The sequence below is a fragment of the Molothrus aeneus genome, chromosome 6, assembly GCF_037042795.1.
Source record: "Molothrus aeneus isolate 106 chromosome 6, BPBGC_Maene_1.0, whole genome shotgun sequence".
Lineage (NCBI taxonomy): Eukaryota > Metazoa > Chordata > Aves > Passeriformes > Icteridae > Molothrus > Molothrus aeneus.
In genome coordinates this window covers 7,967,558-7,991,541 of record NC_089651.1, presented here as the reverse complement: position 1 = coordinate 7,991,541, position 23,984 = coordinate 7,967,558, and the positions used below count along the sequence as shown (strand labels likewise).

At 42.0% G+C, this 23,984-nt stretch overlaps 1 protein-coding gene across 2 annotated transcripts in view; it reads right to left on the bottom strand.

Annotated features, from left to right (window-relative positions):
* ANO1 (anoctamin 1) overlaps positions 1-23,984 on the bottom strand; it is a 69,059-nt gene that overhangs the window by 10,938 nt on the left and 34,137 nt on the right. The window contains exons 4-17 of one of the 2 annotated variants that reach the window (XM_066552088.1): positions 22,273-22,371; positions 21,151-21,302; positions 19,878-19,932; positions 17,389-17,440; positions 14,839-14,904; positions 14,294-14,349; positions 12,781-12,822; positions 9,699-9,763; positions 8,996-9,130; positions 7,622-7,782; positions 4,919-5,001; positions 3,289-3,300; positions 2,401-2,472; positions 467-544 (exon numbers count right to left, since the gene is read on the bottom strand). In XM_066552088.1, coding sequence (XP_066408185.1) covers positions 467-544; positions 2,401-2,472; positions 3,289-3,300; positions 4,919-5,001; positions 7,622-7,782; positions 8,996-9,130; positions 9,699-9,763; positions 12,781-12,822; positions 14,294-14,349; positions 14,839-14,904; positions 17,389-17,440; positions 19,878-19,932; positions 21,151-21,302; positions 22,273-22,371 — 1,128 coding nt within the window. The remainder of the gene's footprint in view (positions 1-466; positions 545-2,400; positions 2,473-3,288; positions 3,301-4,918; positions 5,002-7,621; positions 7,783-8,995; positions 9,131-9,698; positions 9,764-12,780; positions 12,823-14,293; positions 14,350-14,838; positions 14,905-17,388; positions 17,441-19,877; positions 19,933-21,150; positions 21,303-22,272; positions 22,372-23,984) is intronic. The other variant, XM_066552089.1, reaches the window with a different exon arrangement.

The window sequence follows — 23,984 nt, the reverse complement described above, 5'->3', positions numbered from 1 at the left end:
GAATTTTGGCTACAAAACATTCATTTAGAAGAGCTTTGCTCCTTTGGAGTCCTTCACAAACTTGGATGCCCGGAATTGTTTTGAAACACAGAAAATCAACAGCAAAAGGAACATCTCAGAAGATGATGCACACGTTGTAACGCACATAAAAATATTGCTCAAATTCTATTTTTATGACATGCACATTGTCTCAGGGAAGTGCAAGCAGCTCTTTCAGCACATGGCCCATGCTCCTCTGCAAAACATAACATCCAGGATGGGAAATCTAAGATTAGCCATGCAGTGCCATTCCCAACTTGTGGAGCAGTGTCCCAAGAAATGCTGAAGGAATGAGGCAAGGAAAGGGAAGAAACCCAGAACTGAATGTGAATATTAAACAAAGGTTCAACAGCCAAAACCAAATTGATTTGTGTCTTCCATAATTACTCATAATTTGAGTTTCTTCATAAGTTTGTATAAAAAGAACCAATTTCACCCCAGCCATGACTTTCTTAACTCTTTGTCTCCATTTGTTTGCTGTCTCTTCTGGAAAATATCGGTGCTTCTGATGGGCAGTCAAAGGAAACAGAAAAGGGTTGGGAAATATGGCACTACAAAGCACTGCTCAATTAATTCCAGTAATTAATTCCATATTCTCTACTGACACAGCACTTTAGCACAAGTGAATGCTCTGTTAGCTTGGTTAAGGCTTTGTGTTTCAGCTTTAAGTTAATAAGATATAACAGCAAAAGATAAATGCTTGCCCCAAATCCTAGGGAACATCAGGCAATCCTGCAAATGATATTCCCTTTTTAATATAGGATTGTGCTCTGCTTTCAATTTTATGAGGTGTAAAAAAATGTGCAGATTTTTTTTCCTTTAATTTTTGTTTTTTTAAAATTACATTCCTCTTGAAAAAGCTATAAGCAATTTTGGTTTAGCTTTAGATATTTTTTCTTTAAGAAGGTTTCCAAGTGTTACAACTGTTGAATTTGAACTTTAACACACTAGATCCCAATGAAAGATAGCCACCAAGTCTTTCAGAAAAAACCTCTTTTTCTCACGTTTCCCAAATTAGTAACATCCAAATTGAACACAGCCCAAAAACTTATAAATAGTCTGGTTAAAAAAAAAAAAATCCTTTCTTAATTGCTCAACTTTCATTCTCCAATATTAGAGAGCCACCATTCGTTAGTTGTCTAATTAGTCTTCCACATTTAAGACACGAATTCTGATTATACTCAAAAGTAGAGCAAGTTACAGGTTTTTAGTGCAATACAGTAAAGTCTGTATCCAAAATCCTTTACCCAGCCTATCATAGTGCAGCAACCCAAACTGTTTTTCTTCTGCAAGGGATTTAAAAAGGGATTTGATTTGCTTATGGCCCTGAACCACTTACATACAGCATTCTATAGATTATTGGGAACATACCACCAGCAGCTCTGTAGCATCTGTTAAGAGTGGCCCAGTGGTACTCAGGTATAAATTTACTTTAACATCCATCTTTATGTGCTCCCCTAAAGAGTGTAAATGTTATTGCAGTTGTATTTTCACAGGGTTGTCATAAAATCCCAATTTAGGGAATGGTTCCATGTTGTGGTGCCACTGGCAAGAGACACAAGAGAGGAAATTCTGCCAAATTTTATGTTGGAGTTTTTACTTTTCTCAATAAAACCACGGCACACAAATGGCTCACTCCTTGCACTGAAGGGGGAATAACCGCAGGTAGGATGGGGGCATCAGTGTGCAGGGGAGAAAAGGAGCTTTCCCAAGTAGTTCTGCTGCTGACAGGAAAGGAATTCCAGCTCCAGTGAAAGGGCAGGGAAGCTGCTTGCAGGGATTGCACCATCTCTTGGCAAGAGGCAGGTGCTCCTGGGGTGACAGGCAGCACCTTTCTCACAGTGACATAAAGAGCAAGTTCAGAGCATAAGTGAGCACTGCCTCGTTCAGTGGGATAAAAGGAGAAGCTGTGGTTTTAAAAGGCAGAAAGTTATTGCCAAAGCTGGAATTTGGCGTGGAAATTGGAGTTAGTACTCTTCGTTAATATTTTTATTTGCAGAGAAAGTCCAGCAAGACAGAGAACTTCTCCTGAGAGGCTTTAGGTACTTTTACTGCACAGAACAAGATGGTTTGTTACAGTTTTCTCAAACTGGATTTATTAGTGTTAGAGGAGCACCTCTTTGATGAGGCTCTGTTAGTCTCTCTGAGCCACACTCCTGAATCTAATTAGTAAAGTCATTTCTAGATTTAATCAGGTCTTGTGCCTGGCAGACCCCGAGCGTCTCATGTGTGGAAGAAGACACCTGGAACTTAAACACAGTGAGCATTGACTACTTTTTACCTATTTATTAGTCTTAGGTCACTGCCTGCTGTAACAACCTTCTTTTTCATAAGTGAAACAAATGAATATTTTTACCATACCTCTTTATGTTTGTGTTCTTTTCTCAATGATTTTTCTAAAACTTTCGCTTCATATTCTGCTCTTGGATGGTCCTGTGAAAGAAGTCATATTTAGTAAAAAAAAGCAAGATTACTTATTTTCTCTATCAGCTACAGATGAACTCTCTGCAGGTTGGTTTCCTGATGATTTCTGAGTTTTCTAATTGAGTTCCAATTCACTTGGTATGTCATTCATGTCAATGATAGTTGACTATAATTAAAAAAATGTTAAGTCTGTGAATATAGGAGCAGCTGCAGAACGATTTGGACAGCAATGTGCAGTGCTGTGTAGATGACATTTAATAGATGAGATATGCAGCACAACCTGCAGAGAGCACAGCTCATGATGCTTGGATTTTAGCTACTTCTATTTTTGAAAAAAGGTAAATGTCATTAACTAATTTCAGTGATCCTCAGTTCATGAGAGCATTAATTTTCTGCTGTAAGTATGCAAAATACTTGTCTTTGGGATCCCATAAAATGGTCAGTTGGGGTGTTCCTCTAATTCTGTCTGAGACAGCATCCACAGATTCTCTGTCTGCATTGCAGGAGAAGGTGCAGGAAACACTTGAAAGTAAGAGACGGCCAAAAGACTGAGGAAGATTCATGGCTTCAGAATTCCCGACAATTACGCATTCGTAAAAGAGTTTAGAATTCAAAATTATGCATTGGATGGGAAACAGAACGGAGCTGAAAAAAGTCTGAACAAGTGGAGAGGGGAAGGGTGTAAAGGCAAAGCAATCAGTGGGAATTCCAAAGAAAATCTGATGCTTGAAAAAGGAGAAATGGAGATCAAAAGATGGCATTCATCAGTAGACATGGAATAAAAAAGGTAGGAGCGATTTGAAAAAAAAAAAATGTTTTCCAAACCTTGACTGCCTCCTTCAGGAAACCAGAAAAAAACCACGAAAAACAAGAAAAAACAAAAAACAAATAAACAAAAATTTGATTACTGAACTGTTCCAGGTCATATTGTATTTATATATTAAAAGTTACATGAAACAAACATAGGTACAGTGGATGGTTAGACACTACTGGAGAAAACCCAGTCTATTAATATTCTATATTAATTAACATTACTGCAAGCATTGTGTGAACCTGGCATCCCTAAAAACACCAGAAAATGAGATACTTTGTGCTTTAGCATTTCACTCAAAACTCAGACTGTTTAACATGATTCTAGCTTAAGTTTCCCCCAGATCAGCAACAGGAGAACCTTGAATCCTGTGAAAAACCCATGACTGTATTATTTATCAGTGACCAGCAAAAACACAGAATAAAATATATGGAATTGACAGCTGCTGGTTTGGCTGTGCAGAGCTCTGGACTCAGACATGAAGCTGCCATTGAAAAGATACACTTAATCCTCTTCACTTTCATGGATGCTAACAAGTTACCAAAAATAAAGGAGCATATAGTGTCCAGCAAATAAATCCCTATATTCTCCCTCAGTAAATAGGTATGGACCGGTGTAGAAGCTGCTGGCACAGGGCGCCTAAATATATTTTGGAGGAGATAAACATATTAAGGGGAGCTAATTCCTATGGAAAGGCTCTGGGGGCGAGGGGAGGGATGGCTGTGCCAGGCTCAGCGAGCTGCAGGGTGTCAAAGCCAGGAAGGGCTGCTGAGGTTTGTGTTTCACGTGAGCAGTATTTGTTGTGTATCTATTTAGGACATCTAGAGACGTGACAAGGGAGGTCATACTTCTTTTAATAACAGCAGCAGGGCAAGGCTGGGGGCTGGGACTGTGCTCTGCTCTGGGAAGGTGTCTCCTTTATTTTCTGTAAAGTGGCAAAATCAAAGCCAAAAAGGTGGGAAGCAGTTTCTCAGCTGACTGAGGATTTTCTCTCCTCTCTTTTTAAAACTTCATTGATTTTGAAGGTCTTTTTTTCATACAGATTTGGGCCTTTTCTCCTTTATGCTCTTCAGCAGATTTAGAATAAACCTGGCCAGAGGTATTACGTTTTTTTTAGCTACTGCAAAAAACTCCACCACCTCCACACCGTGTCCCTCCCCATGCCTCAAGCCCACATGTCTGGCAATGCTTTCTGAGGTGTTTTCCAAGTCAGAGCTTGATCCTGCATCGTTAAAGTTAACAGGAATTTTTCAGTGCTTTTTTTACAGCACTGTAACTTTATCAGCTCCAATGCACTCATTTCTGATTTACAGCAGTGTGTGATGAATGAGGTCCTTGGCTCTTGGCACCCTGACTTCAGCCCAGCAGAAGGTCTGAGCTGTATATTCCATGCCTACACTGCTAGGTGTGACCCCACACTTCAAAAAGGAAAAGAGAATTCACATTTTGTGGCTATACAATTATGTTCCCATGGCAACAGGACCGGACTAGTCATGCCTTTGCTACAAAAACCTCAAACGCTTCACGTATAGGGATTTTCCTTCCTCCTGTAGGATGGAACCCTCCCAGGAACATGAGGCAAAGTCTGTAAGGTCAGGGCAACAGCAGGGTTGAAAGCAAAGAGTCAGAACTGAAGGGACAAACCTCCTCCTCTTCAAACCCAGTCAGGTCCCACCTGTAGTTGAGGCGCATCTGTTTTCTCTTCCAGTGCTCCATAAAGGTGGCAGCTGAAACAACAGTTTAACATGTAGCACAGATTACCACATAACTTCATTTCTGTTTCCTTTCATTCAACAGTCAGGTCTGGCTGGGAAACACTGATGTGCCAGGAGCAAATGTTTTATCCAGGTGAGCTGAAAAAAGGGCACTTGTTACATCCACAGCTTCATGTAGGAAGATGCCTGCAATTTTTAAGGGGTCTAAGAAAGCCAGGCAGCCAAACTTATTTAAATATTTGTATGTGTGACTAATAATATTATTGGTCTTCAACTGTGTATTGTTTCATTTGTGAGTCCAAAAAACTTGAATCTTATCTGTACAAAATAGGAATGATGGCTCAAGGATATCAAGATAAAGCATTTTTATATCATTATAATTACATCCACCTCGTGGTCACAATAGAGTGATTGGCTGTAATCATCACACTCAAACCCAAACAATCTTGTGGAAGTGTGAAAGAGGAAGCCTTTAAGAGTTTTAATCATTAGAAACCCAGCCATTTTCTTTTTGATGGAGAAGGCTCAGAGGAAAAAACCTCGCTAAAACAATTCTCGATTCCCCATGAATGATCCCAGTCTATATCAGTCTATCTGCCCCTGAGACCGAGCGAGTTCTCAGAGGACATATTTAGATGCTGGGAATACACCAGTGTTGTATAATAAATAAGTGATTATGAAAGAGGCAAGTCTACCAAGAAATGGTGTTCCCAGGGGAGCTTCCCACAGTGAGTATTAACAGATGTGCTCAGAAACATTCATATCCAGAAAAAACAGAGGCAGGGAGAGGGTAACAAAGTTGAACAGAGAGGAAAGGACACCCTCTTGACTGGAGCCAGGCTGGGGCCATGACATTCATTCGCCTTCCAAGCGAAACTTTCATGTGGAAAAGCTACAGCTGAGCCCCTTCACAAGCCACAGGCTTCCTGTCAATCAGGGTGGCCAGAGCTGTGTCTTGAGGAGGGTCCTTGTCTCAGGGACCCGGCGTTGCCTCTCCTCTCCTCACAGTTCTCCCGCTGGCTGGGGGCTGCAGCTTCCATTTACAGCCAGAGATATGGAACATGACCGGGATGCTGCTGGAAATCCTCCCGTGGCACTGACTTACAGCAGAGCAAAAGGAAAGGACAGTGTCTGGAATGCTGGCCTGCTCTGGGAGCCCTGGGGGAAGGTGCCAGGCAGCTGCATTCCTGCTCTGCCATGAGCACCTGCACTTTCCTATTTCAACCATACATGAATTTAACATCACTAATTCAAATCTGTGTGGAGAAAGGTCTTAGTTTTCCAGTTGAAAAACACCTTTTTGAAACAGTGTTTGGTTTATATGGGATTGTGCCACAATAAAACTGTGTTGACCCCAAGGAGCTTGAGAAGTTTGACATCCCACTTCAAAACCCTCTCAGATTTTGTGCAGGACCTGGAACCTGGTGTCTGCCAATCTGCCTTGCTTTGCATAAGAGTGTAAAAACTGGATGAAGAGACCTATAGTTGCTTGCTGTGGAAAGGGAGGCAAACTTTTACTTTTTGAACAAGAGGATAACATACCAAGATCCATGTGGGGCTCCCAGTAATGGAAAATGAGGGAGACCAAAGCTGACACTTGACTTTCCTTTGTGGTACCTGATAATAACCTCACAGTGTTGCATCTAAAACAATGTTATCCCAAACACAGATCCTGGCCAAAAATGAAAATTAAATTATGCTGAATTGTACTTAAATCAGTTCAGATGAATGGTAATGTACAAATAGTTCCCTATGTACTGGAAGAGATAAAAACTCAGGGTGCATTATTAGGATGAAATATAATCCAGAATGGGTAATGTTAATTCACAATAAGGTGTACAGGGGGGCTTGTGCTGCTCTCACTGCTGCTGGGAATATGTGGCCATCAAAGCTCCTCTCCCCCAGAGCCCATTCCTGGAGCAAGGAGGTTCCCCATCCCTCTCCCAGCAGGGATGGGAGAAGCCCTCCATAACCACTTTTGAAGACATCCTCACAAAGATGTCATGAGAGGGTTCATATTTTGACCCAAGTGCCAGAGACATGCCCAGAAAGGGCTCAAAGCATGTGGGCAGCATCAGGATCAGGAAAAATCCCTCTCCACCACTGTTCCCTCTTCCCAGCCTCCTTGCATGATGTCTGCCTGCTGATAAACCTAATTGCATCTCGGAGCATACTCAGGAATCAATGTTGGTTTGTCCTGAAGACGCTAAAGGCCATTACACTTCCCCCCAGAGCCCTCCCCTCAACCCCAGAGTACATTAATACATTTTTCTGTAATGTTCTAAAGTGGAAGCTGGCTCTGCAAAGAGATTTTTTTTTTTTGGCAAGCTGTGCAATCCCGTTAATGAAATTTTGACATACCACGCAGCAGTTTTATGACAGATGCTTAACAATTTCATTTGCTATTCAGCTTCAGCAACTTTTTGAATTTTAGCCTCCAGTCCAGAATATAAATTTGGGTGTGACAGTTTCATGGGAAAGAAAAAAAAAGAAAAAAGAAAGAAGAAAAAAAAAAGAGAAATTCTTCTTATCATTTACTGCCTGTGTATAAATATACTGCTTTATCTCCTCTGTTTCTTCCGTTGTATTTTTAATAATTAAAAGCTTAACATCAAGGCATAGATTTCCTTACCCCAGAGAGCCATGAAGACTGAGAAGAAGACAGTTGCAGGGTTATCAAACAGATGACTTGCACGGGCAGTGGCACAAGCAGAGCTCATCTTCCAGTAACTGCATGTTTTGTCACACAGGGGACACATGGTGATGTTGTTTCTCTGGTCACACATCTCCATACTGCAACAAAGGCACAAGAGAAGGGAAAAGCATGTTCAGGATGGGTCCAGCTTTGTGCTCTGGTGATCTTTTCTTCTCTGGACAGCAGCTGCTTCTGTAGGATCATTGGATACGATCCTACACCACTGCGGGGGCTGAAATCCTCATGTAAGGCTGTCTCCCTCCCTCCTTCCTGCCCCAGAGCCATAAGGCTCTATGCTTTCTACTCTAAGATCTTACAGAATAAAATAAATAAAAATAAGATAAAACTCTTGTTTTATCTACAGTGATAGATAAGGTACAAGGGAAGTGCTGAACATCAAGAGACTGGAGTTCGACCAATTTATCTCCTCTGTGCTCCGTCTGTGAAATAGCAACAGTGACCCCCCCTTTGACTTTCTTCAACTGTTGGAAGCACTACAAAGCAGTCTTAATGAACAAAAAAAAATTAAATCTATTTTTTGGTACCCATTATCTGCTTTGTTATTCAGGGCCGGTGCTTGTTGTACAAACCATGTAATTTGCATCTCCAGCTGATGATGCATGCAGGGCGAATAATGCAAAATCAGAGGGCTTTAAAAATGTTTTAATACAAAACTTGCTGAAAGATTAAAAGTAGGAGGACATCCAGATTTTGTTGACATGATCACAGTAGCTTATTTGAGAGATGTATATTCTTGATGCATCTCTCTGTCACACAATGCCCTCCTCAGCACTCTGTGCTGGGAAGCACCAAACCCCCTCATTAGCAGAATTTTGCTGGTTTGTTTTAACATAATGATCTGAGTTTGGGAAAAATCCCAACCACCTGAGCAACTGGCCAAGAATTATTTTTAGGACATCAATGCAAACTGCCCAAGTAATAGTAACAATGAATGCTAATGAGATAGAAATGGGCTGCTCTGTGCCCTTGGGAGAGCTCTGTGCCTTACTGGAAGCTGAGATCAGGGGGCTTGTGGAGGTGGATTAATTTGAAGCACAGCTTCCAAAAGATGAAGTGTGAGGATGGAGAGTTTTAGGAGCAAACCATCCTGCTGCAACAGCCACTTGGCACAGATGGGAATGGGGACTGGGGTGAAGGGATGTGGGTGGCACAGGACAAGACCCAACAACAAGAAACCCCAATTTCAACTGTGCTTGGCCTAGATATTAATGACAAAACATTTCTAAAGCAAGGCAACTTTGAGCTTGAAGTGCCCTCCAACAGCAGAATCTATTTATTCATCCATTTTACCTGGGTATATTCTCATCCACAGTAGCACAGCCATAGAGGAAAACGATAATCCCTACAATTGAAGCTGGAATGAGCATTTGAGTATAAACTCCCAGCCAGGCAAAATATAGTCCGATCTTCTCTCCAAAGTATTTTCTGAAATACATTTAGAAAAAAAGAGAAAGAAATGAGAGAGACATGTTTCCTATTTCTTAAAATATAACGTGGCTAAAATTATGAATCACATCTGGATTAGGCATGGAGAAAGTAAGATGACCTGTGGGAATTTTTTTCTTCTCAGAGGACTCTCTTTCTCATGATGCTTGGAGTCCATCCAGAGATACAGGCACCCTGAAAACAAGTTTGTCCCACTGGTCATTTTTTCCCCCCACTGTGTTTCTGCTGTGCAAATTGGTATCTTTGGACCTGCTGTGAGTGAATTCTCTTCCAAAGGCACTTCATTTTCCTCAGAGAGTCTTATCATGAGCAAACAAAATTAATTAAAAATATTTCCCCCACAAGCTTTCACTCTGTGTGGGATATATCAGCATGTTCTAAACTCACAGAAAGCTCCTTTTCTCCCAGTGAATTTCCCATTCTCTGGAATCCCCCGGGGTGAGGGGGCACTGAGGGCAGCATCCCCCCAGGGGAACGGGGCATGAGCATCCCTGCAGAGCTTCATCTCTGCCCCATGGAAACTCCACAGCCAGGGCTGAACTCTCACCTCACCAGGTCGATGGGCTGGTATTTATAAAACACTCCATAGCTCGCCCACTCCTCACACAGGAGCTGGAAGACAGAAAGGCACGAGAAAGGTGAGAGCTAAAGCACCTCTGGGCTCTGCCCTGGCCGCTCCAGGCCTCACCACGCCGGGGTTTCAGCCCAACACACGCAGCCTGAATTAAATATTAAAAGTAAATGTGATGGTTTGGCATGCTCCAACAGAGAGATGGATTCCAGCACGTTGAAAGGCCCTTCAGCAGCTGGAGTGATGGACACCTACAGCAGAGACAGGGACAGCAGATTTGTGATCCATAGGCCCAGTCACCCTGTGGGGGACGAACCTTCTCCTGACGTCCAACCTCAACCTCCCCTGACACAGCCTCAGGACATTTCACTATAATTCAGCATCCAGCAAGAGGTGCTGGGCTGAGGTGCCTCAATTTAAAATTTTTCTTCAGCTTTAAACCACAAGAAGCCAACAATTTCCACTCTTCCTTTTTGTCAGGATGTAGGCCAAGGAAAACAATGATCCCCGTTACTGATTTGCAAAACTGAATGCCTCACAAAAATAGGTTCCTCTGAGACCTTCAACTTATCCTCTATTTTGTAAAATATATAAATAGTGCTTCTCAAACCTCACTTACCTCCCTCATTCAATTCAGCCAACAGAGTGACCAAGAAATGAAACTCAATGGGGAACAAAGACTGAAGCCAGTACCAGTACAGGGAGGGCAACAGGATGGATCTTGTTCTTTGACCAAACAGGATGTTATTCCCTAAACTCCAGGCTATTTTATCATGGGAAACTTGACAGATGTCAAACTCCTACATGTCTCCAGTGAAATGCAGCAAAAAGAAAAGGGTATTCCAGAGCCTGGCCACTGCCCATGCCCATTCCTCCTGCTCACATTTGATCACAGGGAAGTCCCAGAGCAAACCACGTTCCTACAGCAATTTTGGAATTCTCCTGCCAAACCATTAACAGAGAATTTTTCCAAGCTGAACTGCCATACTCATACAAATGGCTTGACTCATTAAAAAACCCAAAAAAAACAACAGAGCAACTTCTCAGCTTTTACAGAAATATGACATCAAAAATATAAATGGGATGTAGGTTTTCCCCTCTGCAACCCAAAATCATGAATCATTATTAATTTCCTTACAACAGTAAGGGCAGGAACTGAAACTTAACAGCAGGCCTTTGTTAAAAAGCAACATTCTTGCAAATTTTATATTTATTCTGCTTTAGGTTTCTTTCAACCACATTTTCCAAAGGTTTAAGGCCAACTGCCTGTGTCTGGGAAGCAATGATTTGGGACACCTCAACATCCACATGCAGCACTAGCTAAGCCCCTTTCTTTTATATATATATATATATTTAAATTTAATCTTTAAAACTAAGTTTATACTGGAAATTAGATTCCTTTTCTGTGATCCAAGCTGGTCAGCCATATCAGGAAAATACTATGCCAAGGAGATTTTGCATCTGTGCCATGTTTTAGTTTTGTGCAACTTGAAACCAGATTTGTGCCTAAAGTACAAATGAATTATCTCATTTATCCTGACATTTATCAGCCTGATATTCAAAGCACAGCTTCAAAGACATGATTAGAGGAGATCAGCACACTAGACCTAAATATTTACTTCATTTCTAGGCCTCAAATCTTTAATTTTCTTGTTAAAAAAGGCACAGGCCTGACCTAGTGCTGGATAAGATTAAAGAAAGCTTCAAGAAACCAGAATAGACATGCCAAAACACACCAAAAGATTACTTGATGGAACTGAAAGTCAAAAGCCAAGGTAAACACTTCCAAACACACAATGAACTTGCGAAATTAGTGAATTTGTTAGGTTTGAGATGTTAGTAATGCAGAAGATAATCTGAACACTTCCAGAAAACATGGACTTTCATTCTATTTTTAGTTGAGTGATGTGTTACTTAATAATGAAAAGACAGACGTGTGGTATTTTTAACACAAATCAATAGAGGGAGGGAAATAACATTCACTGCCTTTTGATGAGCCATTTGCACCTGAAGGACCAGCACACTGTCAATTTTTGGAACCTATTTTTATGTATAAAGCCTGAAGGTCTTTAAATCTGCTTTTCCTATGACCTGAATGTTCAGAGCATTTCTTTGGAGAAAAAAAAAAAAAAAAAATTCAGGGAAAAAAAACAGGAAAGCAAAGTTTTGGGACTGAAACCTCAGCATATACAACACCCAAATTTAGTAGCTCCTCCTGAGAGAACTGAGGAGGTTGTCACCTCTCCACTTCAGTTTTTGTCTGATGCACAGACAAAAGACACCCTTCTTTGGGGAAGTGTGATGGGGAGGATGAAGTCACTTAATTTTGAATTTAAGAAATCAGTGTTTCCACAAAGGGTGGAAAATTTGGTTTTTTGCTCATACTTCCTTACTATAAAGTACTACTTCCTACTTCCTTAGGAAAAGTACTTCCTTAGGATAATTTCTACTTGTTTTACCACAGTGAACAAATGTTTTTCATATACAGACAATAAAGCAACAATTTAAAGCATTAACTTCAGCAAAAAGTGATGCAATGCCTCAGTGTACACCCACAGGACAGCTTCTGGCTGCAGAGCACACGTTGCAACATTGTGGAGGACCTCTTACTCCTAAAAAATATTCAATATTTATCTTTCCCAATCACTTTCATGCTTATGTGCATAAACTGCCTCTGCCTCCCACTCCTCCAATTCTGATCCTCATGCCACGGAATGAAGCAGGATTTATGCCCAGTACAGATAGCAGAATATGACTGAGCATACTCTCATCAGAGCTGGCCTGAAATGCCATTATCTGAACATATGTCAATATTCTTACCAACGTGGCATGAAATGTATCATTACTGAGCTGGGTACTTCATACATATCCACAATACTTTCCACATTTGGGCAAATTTAAATGCTGCTAAGCACTTTTTTCCTTAAACTGCTTGGCATTTAGTGCCTTTTTGCAGCATTTTCTGTGGGATTTTGGCAAAAACATCCAGATTCCAACAGGTGACTCTTCAGGCTGGGATTCTTGTGAAGATGTTAAACCCCCCTGTGCATCAACTTACTTTTCTGTCATTGGGCTCCACGTTTTCACCTTCATAGTCACCCTTTAAAGAGAGAGAAAATCTGCGTCATCCAGCGGCTTGTGCCAAGAACTGCTCTGATCCTGCATACCCACGTCTCCCACTCACTTAATGCATCAAAACCAGAAAAAGCAATCTGTAAAATAATGCTGTATTTTAGGAGCCCATTTGTCACGGCACACTTTGTCTTCTGTCGTCGGGCACATTAGGAGAGAGCAATAGTGTCTGTCATGGGGGGAAAAGGAATGAATAAGTGATAAAGGTGGCCTAAAAATGTCCAGGGAAAGGATGCGGTATTGCCATGGTATTTGGGGTTCAGCTCAGTCCACTTGAAAGAGAAGGAACCAGCTGAGAGAGTTGCTCCCTCTCCAGACTCTCCAAACACTCAGGGCTGATTAGATTTGAGGTTTTAATTTGGAGCTCTTTTTTGAGCAAACTAAAACAATAAATAACTTCCATACAAGACTATCAGCAGCTGTCCAAAGATGTGAGGCTAGAACAGGAAGAGAAGTTTATTTGACCTTACTTTCTTGATTTCTACACAGCACTGCTGTGGTTTGAGAGCCCTGACATGTATGACAAACATCAGGCAGACAAAGACACTGCTCTGCTCTTGGATGCTCCAAGATAAAGCTCTCACAGTCCCATGTAAAGCCAGTGTGAGTGTTGGGAGCAGAAAACCAGGAAGACACACTTCACCCTCAAATCCCAGGCCAGAAAACCAGCACTGGGCTCCACAGCCTTTGGGCACTCACACTCAGCTCAGGCGTGAGCAGTGTGACAGGCAGCCCCTGTGACATCTGCCAAGCTTTTCTGCAGGCTAAGAGTGTGTGCTTGTCAGTTCTAGTTGCACCCTGAACCTCTAAATCAGAAGGACACCAGCACCCAGCTCTGTGCACCTTTGACAGGATGGGGGTCCCTGGCTTGTCTTGAGTGCCACCAGAATTCCTGGGCTCTCACTGATGAGCACCACAGCTGAACACATCCTTGACATCTCACTGAGCTGCTCAGAAGCAAGTTTCATCCAGCAGGAAGGTCTCCAGCCACATCCAGCCCCATGGAATACGTGACATCAGATCCTTGCTTATGGTTTGACCTGGTTGCACGGACACACAGCTACTGACACCTCCACAGGGAGATGTGGCCAAGGGAACCAGCTACTTGGTGCCCTGGTAATAAATGTGTTTCTGGCACTGGTGCCAGAGATCTTGGGGGCAGAAGGTCAGGAAACAACAGGAGAATTTAATTTGCTAAAACACTGTAACAACTCTTCTAATGTTACATTCAAATTTATGATCATCAGAGGTAGAACAGAGGCGGGGAATCCCTTAAAAGCAAGCAGAGGGATGGAAAAAACATGCAGAAGTTACTGCAGTCATGACACAAGTGAGAAGAAAGTCAGTCATGTTTGGGATGATGCCACCAACACGTCACACATGAGGGATTTCTTGGTGACAGACAGCAGACGTGTAAAATATATTGCGAGATCACTTACGTCATGCAGAGGATATGCAGCACTGTAAACTCCATTGGCAAGCAGGCTGGTGATCCCTTGAAAAATAAAGACATAATAGTTATTTATAATTTCAAGGTTAGACAGCCTCACTTCATCATCCTTCCAGGAGATCTCCCTCAAAATAACAGCCATTTGATCAGATAATGATTTTGCTGCCATCTTTCCATGTAGTTTCATTTTTAATCATATAGGTTATTATACATGACTCATTTTATGAAATGGAAAACTGCAGAGAGCAAGAGCAAGTCATATATATTTGAGAATCAAGAATTAGAAGCCAATGACTTGGAATTAGTCATTAAAATAAATTACATTTTCTGAAAAGTCAGTTTGATTTAAGGGCAAGCCTGAAGATTTGAAAGTGTAGCAGAAGGCTGGATCACAAGAAGAATATGGCTGGAGTTGATGGCACAGGGAAACCAACATCCACACACATCACCCACGCAAAGTGTTGAATTCAGGTTTCAGATTGATCAGAGAAATTGTAGGGAAAGCCTTTGCGAAGACCTTGGCATAATACTTACCATATTTACCACATTTTCGTCTTTTATTTAAAAGGGCAGTTTCCTTCTTTCTTCCCTCTCCTTTCCCTGTTTACACAGCCGTTTATTAGTGACATGCATGAGGCTGAAAGCAATTAGTGCTTCATCTATTAAATGTCTGTGGCACAAGGGACTGGGAGGAGTCCTGCCTTTCCCAGGGGTGGTGTCACTCCTTAACTGGGGGCCAGAGGGAGGAGTTGGTGTGGAAGTTTGGAGGAGTGCTAGCACCATCCCCAAAGGTGGCTGGACCTGGGCCTTTAGAGGGCTGTAGCTCATTAATTCCCTAAAGTTCTTTCCTCCTGCAGCTGCTGGCTCTAATAGAGCTACTTCCAATTCTCTTCACCACGTCTGGAAGCATCATGTTGCCCATGAACATACATTTGGGGATGGAATGAACCAGTTTTGGGTGCTGAGTCAGAGCTAAGTCAAGCACTTGTCTTTGTGCAGGGCAATGGTGATTAATGCCAACTGAAAAAAAAAATATATGTATATATATAAATCTGGCCACTGGCATTGGGAAGGATTTGGAAAGACTTAAAAAAAGAAAAGAAAAATGAGGTGTCCTGGTGAGCTCCAAAGCTGTCCATCAGCTCATGGCTAAGAAAAGAGTGTGGGACTGGGTATGAAGGAACAGTGACTATGAACCAGGAACCAGCTCACTGTAAAGTCATTTTTGATTGCTCTTGAAATGAGGATTGTTCAAGTTCATTAACATTTTTGAGATACTAATCACCTGCTGGAGGAGCAGCTCCAGGAGTGCTCAGTATCTTGCAGATACTGATATTAATTTTCAAAGCCCTATTTAAGATTATACAGGTCTATGAATTGTCTGCAAATGTTTCCCCACTCCTGGCAGACACAACTGGTGAGCAGATAAATTATTTTTCTGGGGCTGTGAGAAGAGCTACATAGTCCCCTTCTACTACAGATCTGGATTTAAAAGTGAAGCCAGATTCACATCGTCACAAAATTTTCCCAATAAATAACAAAGGTTGCAGTGTTCCCCTGGGCAGCTGCTTTTTTCCTGCTGGGCAGTGATGCTGCAGCATTATCTGTATTTGTTTAAATCTGTTTGCCACCTCTGCTGGGTTGTAACCCAGCATTCCAGCACTGGAACACAAAGGAGCAGATTGAGTCATGCTGGGTGGGTTGGCCTGATGGCATTTTTATTAGCAATATTGTGTGGCCTTGCCAGTCTCAGGTAGAAGAACCATCCAGGAATCCTAACACACTACCACACATGAGTGTCTTCCCTATTCAATGAATCCCTGCTGTGCTTCCCATTTACTGGCCAAAAAAAAAAAAAAAAAAAAATCAACTGAGAAACCAACTCCAAGTCAAGAATTCAAACTGAGCTCTGTGACCTTCCCCTTTCAAGAGTCCAAAGATGTAATTTCCAGTGAAAATGATCCAGCATCAGACTCAAAAAGGGTCTCGAAAGTCACAGAATAATCTGAATTTCCCATGCTACAGAGAACAGCACTTCTGTTAATACTGGCTGGACACCAAATTTTAGTGTATATTAGGAGTCAACAATTGTGCATTGTATGTTGTTACTTCAACACAAAAGTCAAAGCATGGAAATAATTTGTGGCATAATTGTCTTCTATTATTTGATGTCTTTCTAAGCAGCTGATGGGTCAATATTGAACAGAACTACCTGTAATTCAAGTTCCTATTGTTTTATTTAACTTCTTGTAGGCAAATACATGCCATATCAGATTTCAACAGTTACCAAACATTTTCTTCCATGTTTGCGCACTTTTCTCACTTTGCTTGGATTTACCATTAACTATTTGTTAACTTTGGTCCCACAGTCAAGTATCATGTATAAAATAAAATATATAACAGCTGAGCAGGATGAGCTGCCAACAAATCTTCAAGGTGGCCTGATTTGCAATTCATCTTTATTATGAGTTTAATTCTTACAGCACAAACCCTAGGGCTGAAATCTAAAACTCTCGGTTGTGGTAGTACAAACTTCATATCCCCTGAATTGCAGCACCTGCTCTGAGGGCTGAGGTGCCCAGTTCCAGTGCAAGCCTTGGCCCCTGGCTGCTTCAGGGGGCTCATCTCAGTTCCCCTCAGGACAGTCAACAGTCAAGACCATTTTCCTCAAGTCACTGGAAAACCATCTCACTATAAAATCTGGGGCTCCTGCATGAACGAAATGGGCCAAGCCATAGATTTTCACTGCAGGTATTGGATTTCACAGAAACACTCTCAATCCATTTCAGGGAGTGTAGAACACAGAGCACATCTCATCTGCTGGTTTATGTCACCATCCATCCTAAGTCACATCTGCAGGGGCTACATGCTCACTTACTATTTAACTTTATCTATAAATTCACATTTGAGAAAATGTCAAACAGCTGCATAAATTGAATCAGATTTCCAAATAAAACAATTACATCCACATACATTGAATTAGAGAGCAGGGGGAAAACCTAAACTCCACAGCCATTTACAACATATAATTATTTTCAATATCTGAAAAAGATATTGATCTTAAAGCTAAATAAAGTTCCTTACCCATGCTATATTTTGCTTTGGTACACGTCGTTCTTTTCAATATTTCATAAACCTACAAAAGCAAAAGAAAAGGCAGGGTTACTTCAGACACCGCCAGTGAAAAGCACAATCTTTTTGTGTACAGCTCAAATATTGGCCAAACCAAGATGTGGATGAAGTCATCACTCTTTAATAAAAGTCATGGTGTTCAGGAGAGTGGGGCTCAGAGCTCTCTGTGCTGTGCTTTCTGTACAGGAGAGAAAAGCTTAGCTAAATAGTCAGCTACCAGGAGAACTGATGGGGGCAAACAGGGTTCCATCTACCCCTGCCACAACAGAAATGCAATATTTGCTCATGTTAGCCATTGATTGGAGCTCAGGGGTGCTCTTCCACCTGGAGCAGCTCTTCCCTGGCCTCCAGGGCACAGGCTGGCTCCATCCCAAGGAGCCGTGCAGAGCTCTGGGCTCATGGCGTGTACAGAGCACGCAGCCGTTTATCAAACTGGACTAACACAGGCTGACCTTAACATCTCTGAGCCTGCCTGACCTCAGTGGCAAAACAGATGTATTTATTTTGGGATTTATTGCACTTATTGTCGAGTAACCTTTGCACAGCTCAGCAGGCTGCCCGCGAGGTTCGGCTTTTGGCCGTTCCAGTGCAGCAATGCTCTCTGGCAGGGCGAGCAGGCAGCACAGGGAAACCTGGAGCAAAGGCACCTCCTGCCCGCTGCCTGGCCTGTCAGCATAGCTGGGGACTGTTTCCCAGCTCCCTAATCTGTGTGCTAACTGGACTCTTGGCCAATTCACTGGAGGAAGCAAGTGAGGGCATCCGGGGCAAGTCCCACAGCTCATCCCAAGTCTACATACGAGTCTGTCGTCTTGTAACCCCGGTGAATTAAAGGGCTGTCACAGACAGATTTCCAGTTATATAATACATTTTTTTTATTTTCTTTTTTAATAACTAAAAAGGTCTTTGGCTTAGTTTCTATTCATCAAAGACTCATGGGTAGTGACTAGATTCCTGTTCATTTCGCAGTAGGTGGAAGGGTCAATATTTGCACTGCGGTTCAAAAATACATTTGAGAAAGGCAGGAGAGAACTTTAAGAAAGAAGAATACAAACAGCAATGCACACAGAATAAAATGATGTTGGGAAACATTCAATATGTTCTTCATTACTGGGTGATTTGCAGGGATTTCACACAAAGCAGCACAGCACCAGCATTATTCTTATACGCCCAGTGTTCCTTCAGTTGTTTAAAAAACCCTTGTCCCTCCTTTTCCTCTCAGCCTCTGCTCTGAGCTCCTGCTTCAGTCCATTTTCCAGTCAGTCTTGCTCAATCTCTTGTTCCATGGAGCCATTTTGTCTTGCTGCCTTGCTCAGCCTGTCATGAATTTGAACTCTTTATTTGGTGAGTTCTTAGTACTTACAAGATTTCTTTCCCTATACATCTGGACATTTAAAAGAAAGCCTATGAACAAAAGCCAGGATGTTTTTCCCCCCAGTCTCAAGTTAAATGTTTTATTTGCAAATAAACCAAATCCATATTTTTCTTTTTCTTCCCCATTTCTGTGCTTCTGCATCTGCCTCCCCTGGTCCAGCTCACCTCACCCCATAACCAGTGCTCACATCAAACCCCTGCTCTTCAGGCTGGTGGGGAACTACTACTGTGGAATAAGCTGGAATTTCAGAGCAGGAAAGGGAAGTTGGATATCTTACACCCCTTATCACCACAGCAACGAAAGGCAGATATGACTGGGAAATAAGCTCTTTTGCAAACCACTTGGCATCCCAAAAGGCTGAAGTTAAATAGAAGATAAAAGCATGCTGGCAGTCACATTCCAAGGCACCAGTTAGGAGCAGTGGAATGGGGCAAAGAGTCCCTGTTATCCTCTGAAATGTGCTGCAGCCAGGGCTGCTTGGCACTGCCCTTTCCAGCTGCCCTGGATGTCACATGAGCTGGCCTTTCAATTCCTCCTTTGGTGGCTATAAATGAGGCTACACCTTCTTCCCCAGCTCTATTTTATGTTCTGTAAGTCAGATAAAAGCCATAAACCTCAACACTTTCAATACCACCATTACAGAGAATGTCCCCCAAAAAACGATAAATAATATTCCCTGTAAACACCTGGCTGTTTTGTTGGAATTTGTCTCAGGGTATTTAGCAGCATTTTGCAAAAAGAACAATGTATATTCACAAAAAGTTAAACCCCTCGTGGGTGCAGGCAGCTGGTGGGCAGAAGGAATGATAAAATCTAAACATTCCCAGCTGGTGATATCTCTACTAAGAAAATTACCCATGAACTAGAAAGAAGATCCCAATTAATTTCCAAAAGGCAGCAACCTGTTGGCATCAAACACTACTCATCTGGAATCATTTCAGTACCTGATGGCACAGGAGGTCCTTGGCATTTGGTTAAGAAAGATAAACTTGAACAGGCATTGCACTAAAGCTGTTAACACCACGACTGAGGCAATATCCACCATAAATTATTTATAGGCAGTACTTACTATAGTGCTTCTTGTTTTACTGTCGAAGAAGGAATCTTTGTCAGACAAATCAAATCTGTTAAAAGATTAGAAGGATACCCATTAGGTCAAAAAAAAAAGTGAGTAATTTCCTGTTCTTGTTGACCCCTTCAATATTTTCATTTCTCCTGGGAATCTCTCAGAGCTCAAATTAAAGAACAGCTTGTAGAAACCATGTTAAAAAACAAGTCCAACCCAATTCCCACAATTTAAAGAGGCTGCTTATACATTTCATTGGGTTTCTGTCTCTAAAGGTTTTTCAGCACAAAAGAGAGTGTTGACACTCATTTAAGTTGAATCCCTGACCACTGCTGGCCTTGAGTTTCCCCTCATAATCTTTAATTTTCCCTGCGAGGCCTCTGTTTCCTCCCTCATTCAGCAGAGACACAGGTGCTGTTCCTCGAAAAGCCACCTGCAAACAGTGAGAGACCCATCAGGAGCATATTCTGGACCTTCCCTGAACCTCCAGGCATGCCCTACACACCGCCAACACACAAAGACATTTCCTGCAGGCCCAAGGACAGGCCAGGATGTCACACAAACTGCCTGGCCCGAGCCCATCAGTGCTCTGCATCTCTGGATGAAGCCCTCAAAGCCCTGGGGGTGCAGGGAAGGGATCCTGCCCTAGGACTGCTGTTCCAGCTGGCACATCCATAAACACGGCCTTCAAAGTGACTCCTCTGGGATGCTGGCCAGGGAAGAGCAGCAGCAGAGCAGTCCAGGGCAGGAGAAGCTTTGGCCGGGCTCTACCTCGTGATTTTTTCCCTACAGCCACATCTACAGCTGTTCTTGCTGATCTGGGATCGATGGCAAAGCCACCTCTGACTTCACAGCACTTCAAAGGCAGGGCCTGCTTGGCACTACCTGTGTCAGCTGCCCACAGCAGATATATGAAATTATTCTGAAATTTATCAACCCACATCTCTGGCTACAAGTTTTACTGAGCATTTTATTTAATGTGGAGAAGAGACTGTTATAAATCACATCACAAATCCCCTTTTGGCAGCCTGACAGGTGAAGTGCACAGTTATACAGATGCACATTATGTGCCACAACAGCAACTGAAACACACAGAGCCAAAAAAAGCCCCCAAAAAGTAAATTTACTGCGAAATAGAAATATTCTTTGCAGCGATGCCCACCAAAGTATTGTTGTTCACGTTCCCATTCACCCTCTGGTGAACGGGAACATGAACTGAGCTGCTGTCAGAGGCTGGAACCTGTGGACATGGATATTCAGGGAAGGTTTCACTCACAAGTGCTGCTTCTCTCTGGAGAAGGGGTAGGAGAGGCGCTTCACCGTCTGAGGTTTGTGCTCTGCTACTTTGGGCTGGATGGGCTCCGTTATTTTTTGAATCACAGAATTAATCTTTTTCAGGAGGCCGTGAGTCTGGTTGATCTGATACATCTGAGGGGGCAAAGAGGAAAAAAAAAAAACCAAACAGTGAAACTTTATTGCTTTTTGGTTATTCATAGGTCAGAGTGAACTGTGAGGAATCAACAAGCAATTAGATAAATATATTACAATAAACTATTGAGGAGTGAAGTTTACGTTCTTGAAATCATCCAGAAAGAAAGGGCTGGGAAAGTCAAACCAAGGGTTAGGGAACCACAGGATGACAACAGAATTCTTTATATAATTGTGCTTCTGATTAAAATCCCTGGTAAGTGAGGCAATAATGGGAATTAATATGAAATCCAAACCAAAAGTGTGGTTTGAGTGTTGTAATAAATGATGTTGGGCTTGGAGACTGTCTCTGGCTCCATTATGGACTTCTTTGTGCAGTCTGGAACCTGCACTTAGTCCATGTTTAAATATTAATCCATCTCTGAGCTGTGCTCATTGAGCAGGTAGCTATCTATCTATCACAGGTGATTTAGAATTGATGAAAATACACTGTCATTCCTTTAATGATATTTCAAATATTCTGAAAGGTAATTTATTTTGTGGTTGAGTGGCCCCAGCTCCTGCAAACATGACTGACTGTGTATATGAATAGTCACTAAACCCAGCAAGACAAATTCCTATCCTTGTGTTCAGTTTTAGCAGTCTTCAAGTAAGAAAAAAATGCCCAAAAGGCACACAGAAATCTTGCCATCAATTTAAACTTCTTTTTTTAAAACACACTGAGGATGAAATCACTCTCATCATGTACAGACAGTGGTAGCAGCCAGAGATTCTTAATTTCCATTCTTCCTTCAACTTTTTCCCTCTGCTGCCCCAAGCAAGTATGTTTGTGACTTTCATTTCTGGTGCACATCAGTTAATTGCTTTGAAAATGCTCGTGGAAAAAGCAGTCTGCATTTATAAGGTGCTCTGAGGGGAACAGATGTTTAAACTATGCCTTCATGAGGAAAACAAAAAAATCAAGACTCACCTTTTTCGTGGGCATCTTGAGCTTAAGGAATTCTGCCTCTCGACACAATACATTCCATGGTGCATGTATTTTTACAAATCCAATCCCATGGATTTTGGTCTTAAAAAAAAAAAAAAAAAAAGCAGGGGAAAATGTTACTGATGGGAGGAAATCAAATACAGTACCCCTTGTGATTCATACATATTTAAGGAACAAACAGTCCATTAGGGCCAACATGATAAATCTCATTTGTTTGAGAGAGTTGGTTTCTAACAACAGGACAAACACTGAACACCTCACTGTGCTGAGCTGCTATAGAATGTGACTCAAAAAATGCTATTGTCTCCCAGAGCAATTACCACAAGGTTAAACAGATAAAAACTGTTTGGGAAATAAAAGCTAATGACTGTGGACACAAATACAGGCTGAGCCAGTTAAATTTGAAGCAAAGGCATCCAGCCAAAATGGTGTGATTTGGTAAGGGTGCTGTAATTGCTGGGGCTGAGAGAGTCTCTGCTGCTCATACCTTGGAATCAAATGTGACTATCCCTATTAAGGCATCATAGTTAGGAAAAACAGTAGGAAGAACTCCACCAAACAAAGCAAAAGGAGGACAGAATTTAATGGCAGTATTAGTGGTTTGCCTGCAGCCCAGTAATTCTCTGAGCTGTGTCCCAGAGGGCTGGACATGGATGTTTGCTCCTGGCACTCCCACATACACCCATGTTTGCTCCCCCTGGAGCAGCCATTCCAAAGGCAAATGATACCCAACTAGGAGGCATTCGGCAAACAGAAGAGAAATGAACTTCACTTAATCTTTCTAATCCTGCTGCTGCACCAACTCAGTTATTACAATAACTAGCTTCCACACAGCTGTGCTCTTACTGGCTTTCTAGAAACTGGTTACTCTGAGCACCATGGAATGGTTTGGGTTGGAAGGGAGCTCAGGGCTCATCTAGTTCCATCACTCCTGCCACAGACAGACCAGAGTGCCCCAAGCCCTGTCCAACCCAGCCTTGTTTTAATCAATTATTTGTGGACATTGAGCCACTGACCACAACTCTCTGTGTGTGACCATCCAGCCATTTCATTGAAGAGAGCTTAAGTGGTTTATTAAACACCATCTGTTTAAGAAGCCTTTGCTCTTTTGGAATCAGTAAGGGCTCCAATGCAGCTTTGTGGCTTTTCAGGCTCAAGTGATTGCAGATCTTTCCCCCTATGTGGATGTGCTGGCTGTGGAAGCTGATGTAAATCCCCACATCTTACTTTCATGTCTACAATTTCATCTCATGTGGTTTGGTGTTTTGCACTGAAAGGACAGGGTTCCCTCTCTTTTACAGTGTCCTGGCTTGATCCCTGAGCCCTTCTGCATCATTTGAAATCATATTACATGTCATAGGTGGCACCTCCCATCTGAAAAAGGATTTCAATATCTATGACTTGGCACAGACAAACTCCCTGTTTGCTACAAAAACCTGCAAGCTGGACAGAAAGCAAGTCTGATTTTCACTGTTAGACAGAGAGGGGAAAGGTTTTGGGCTTTTCTTGCATTGTACCATGTTAAGTATATATATTACATCTACATAATATATAAAACATATAAATGTCTGCAATTTGTAAGTAATAGGTGACAGATTTATTTTTTTGCAGTCTGTTCCCAGGTTGAAATGCTGATCTCAACTTTTAGATCTTGTAAATAAAACCAGCACAAATGTTTACCCTCTCTCTCAGGA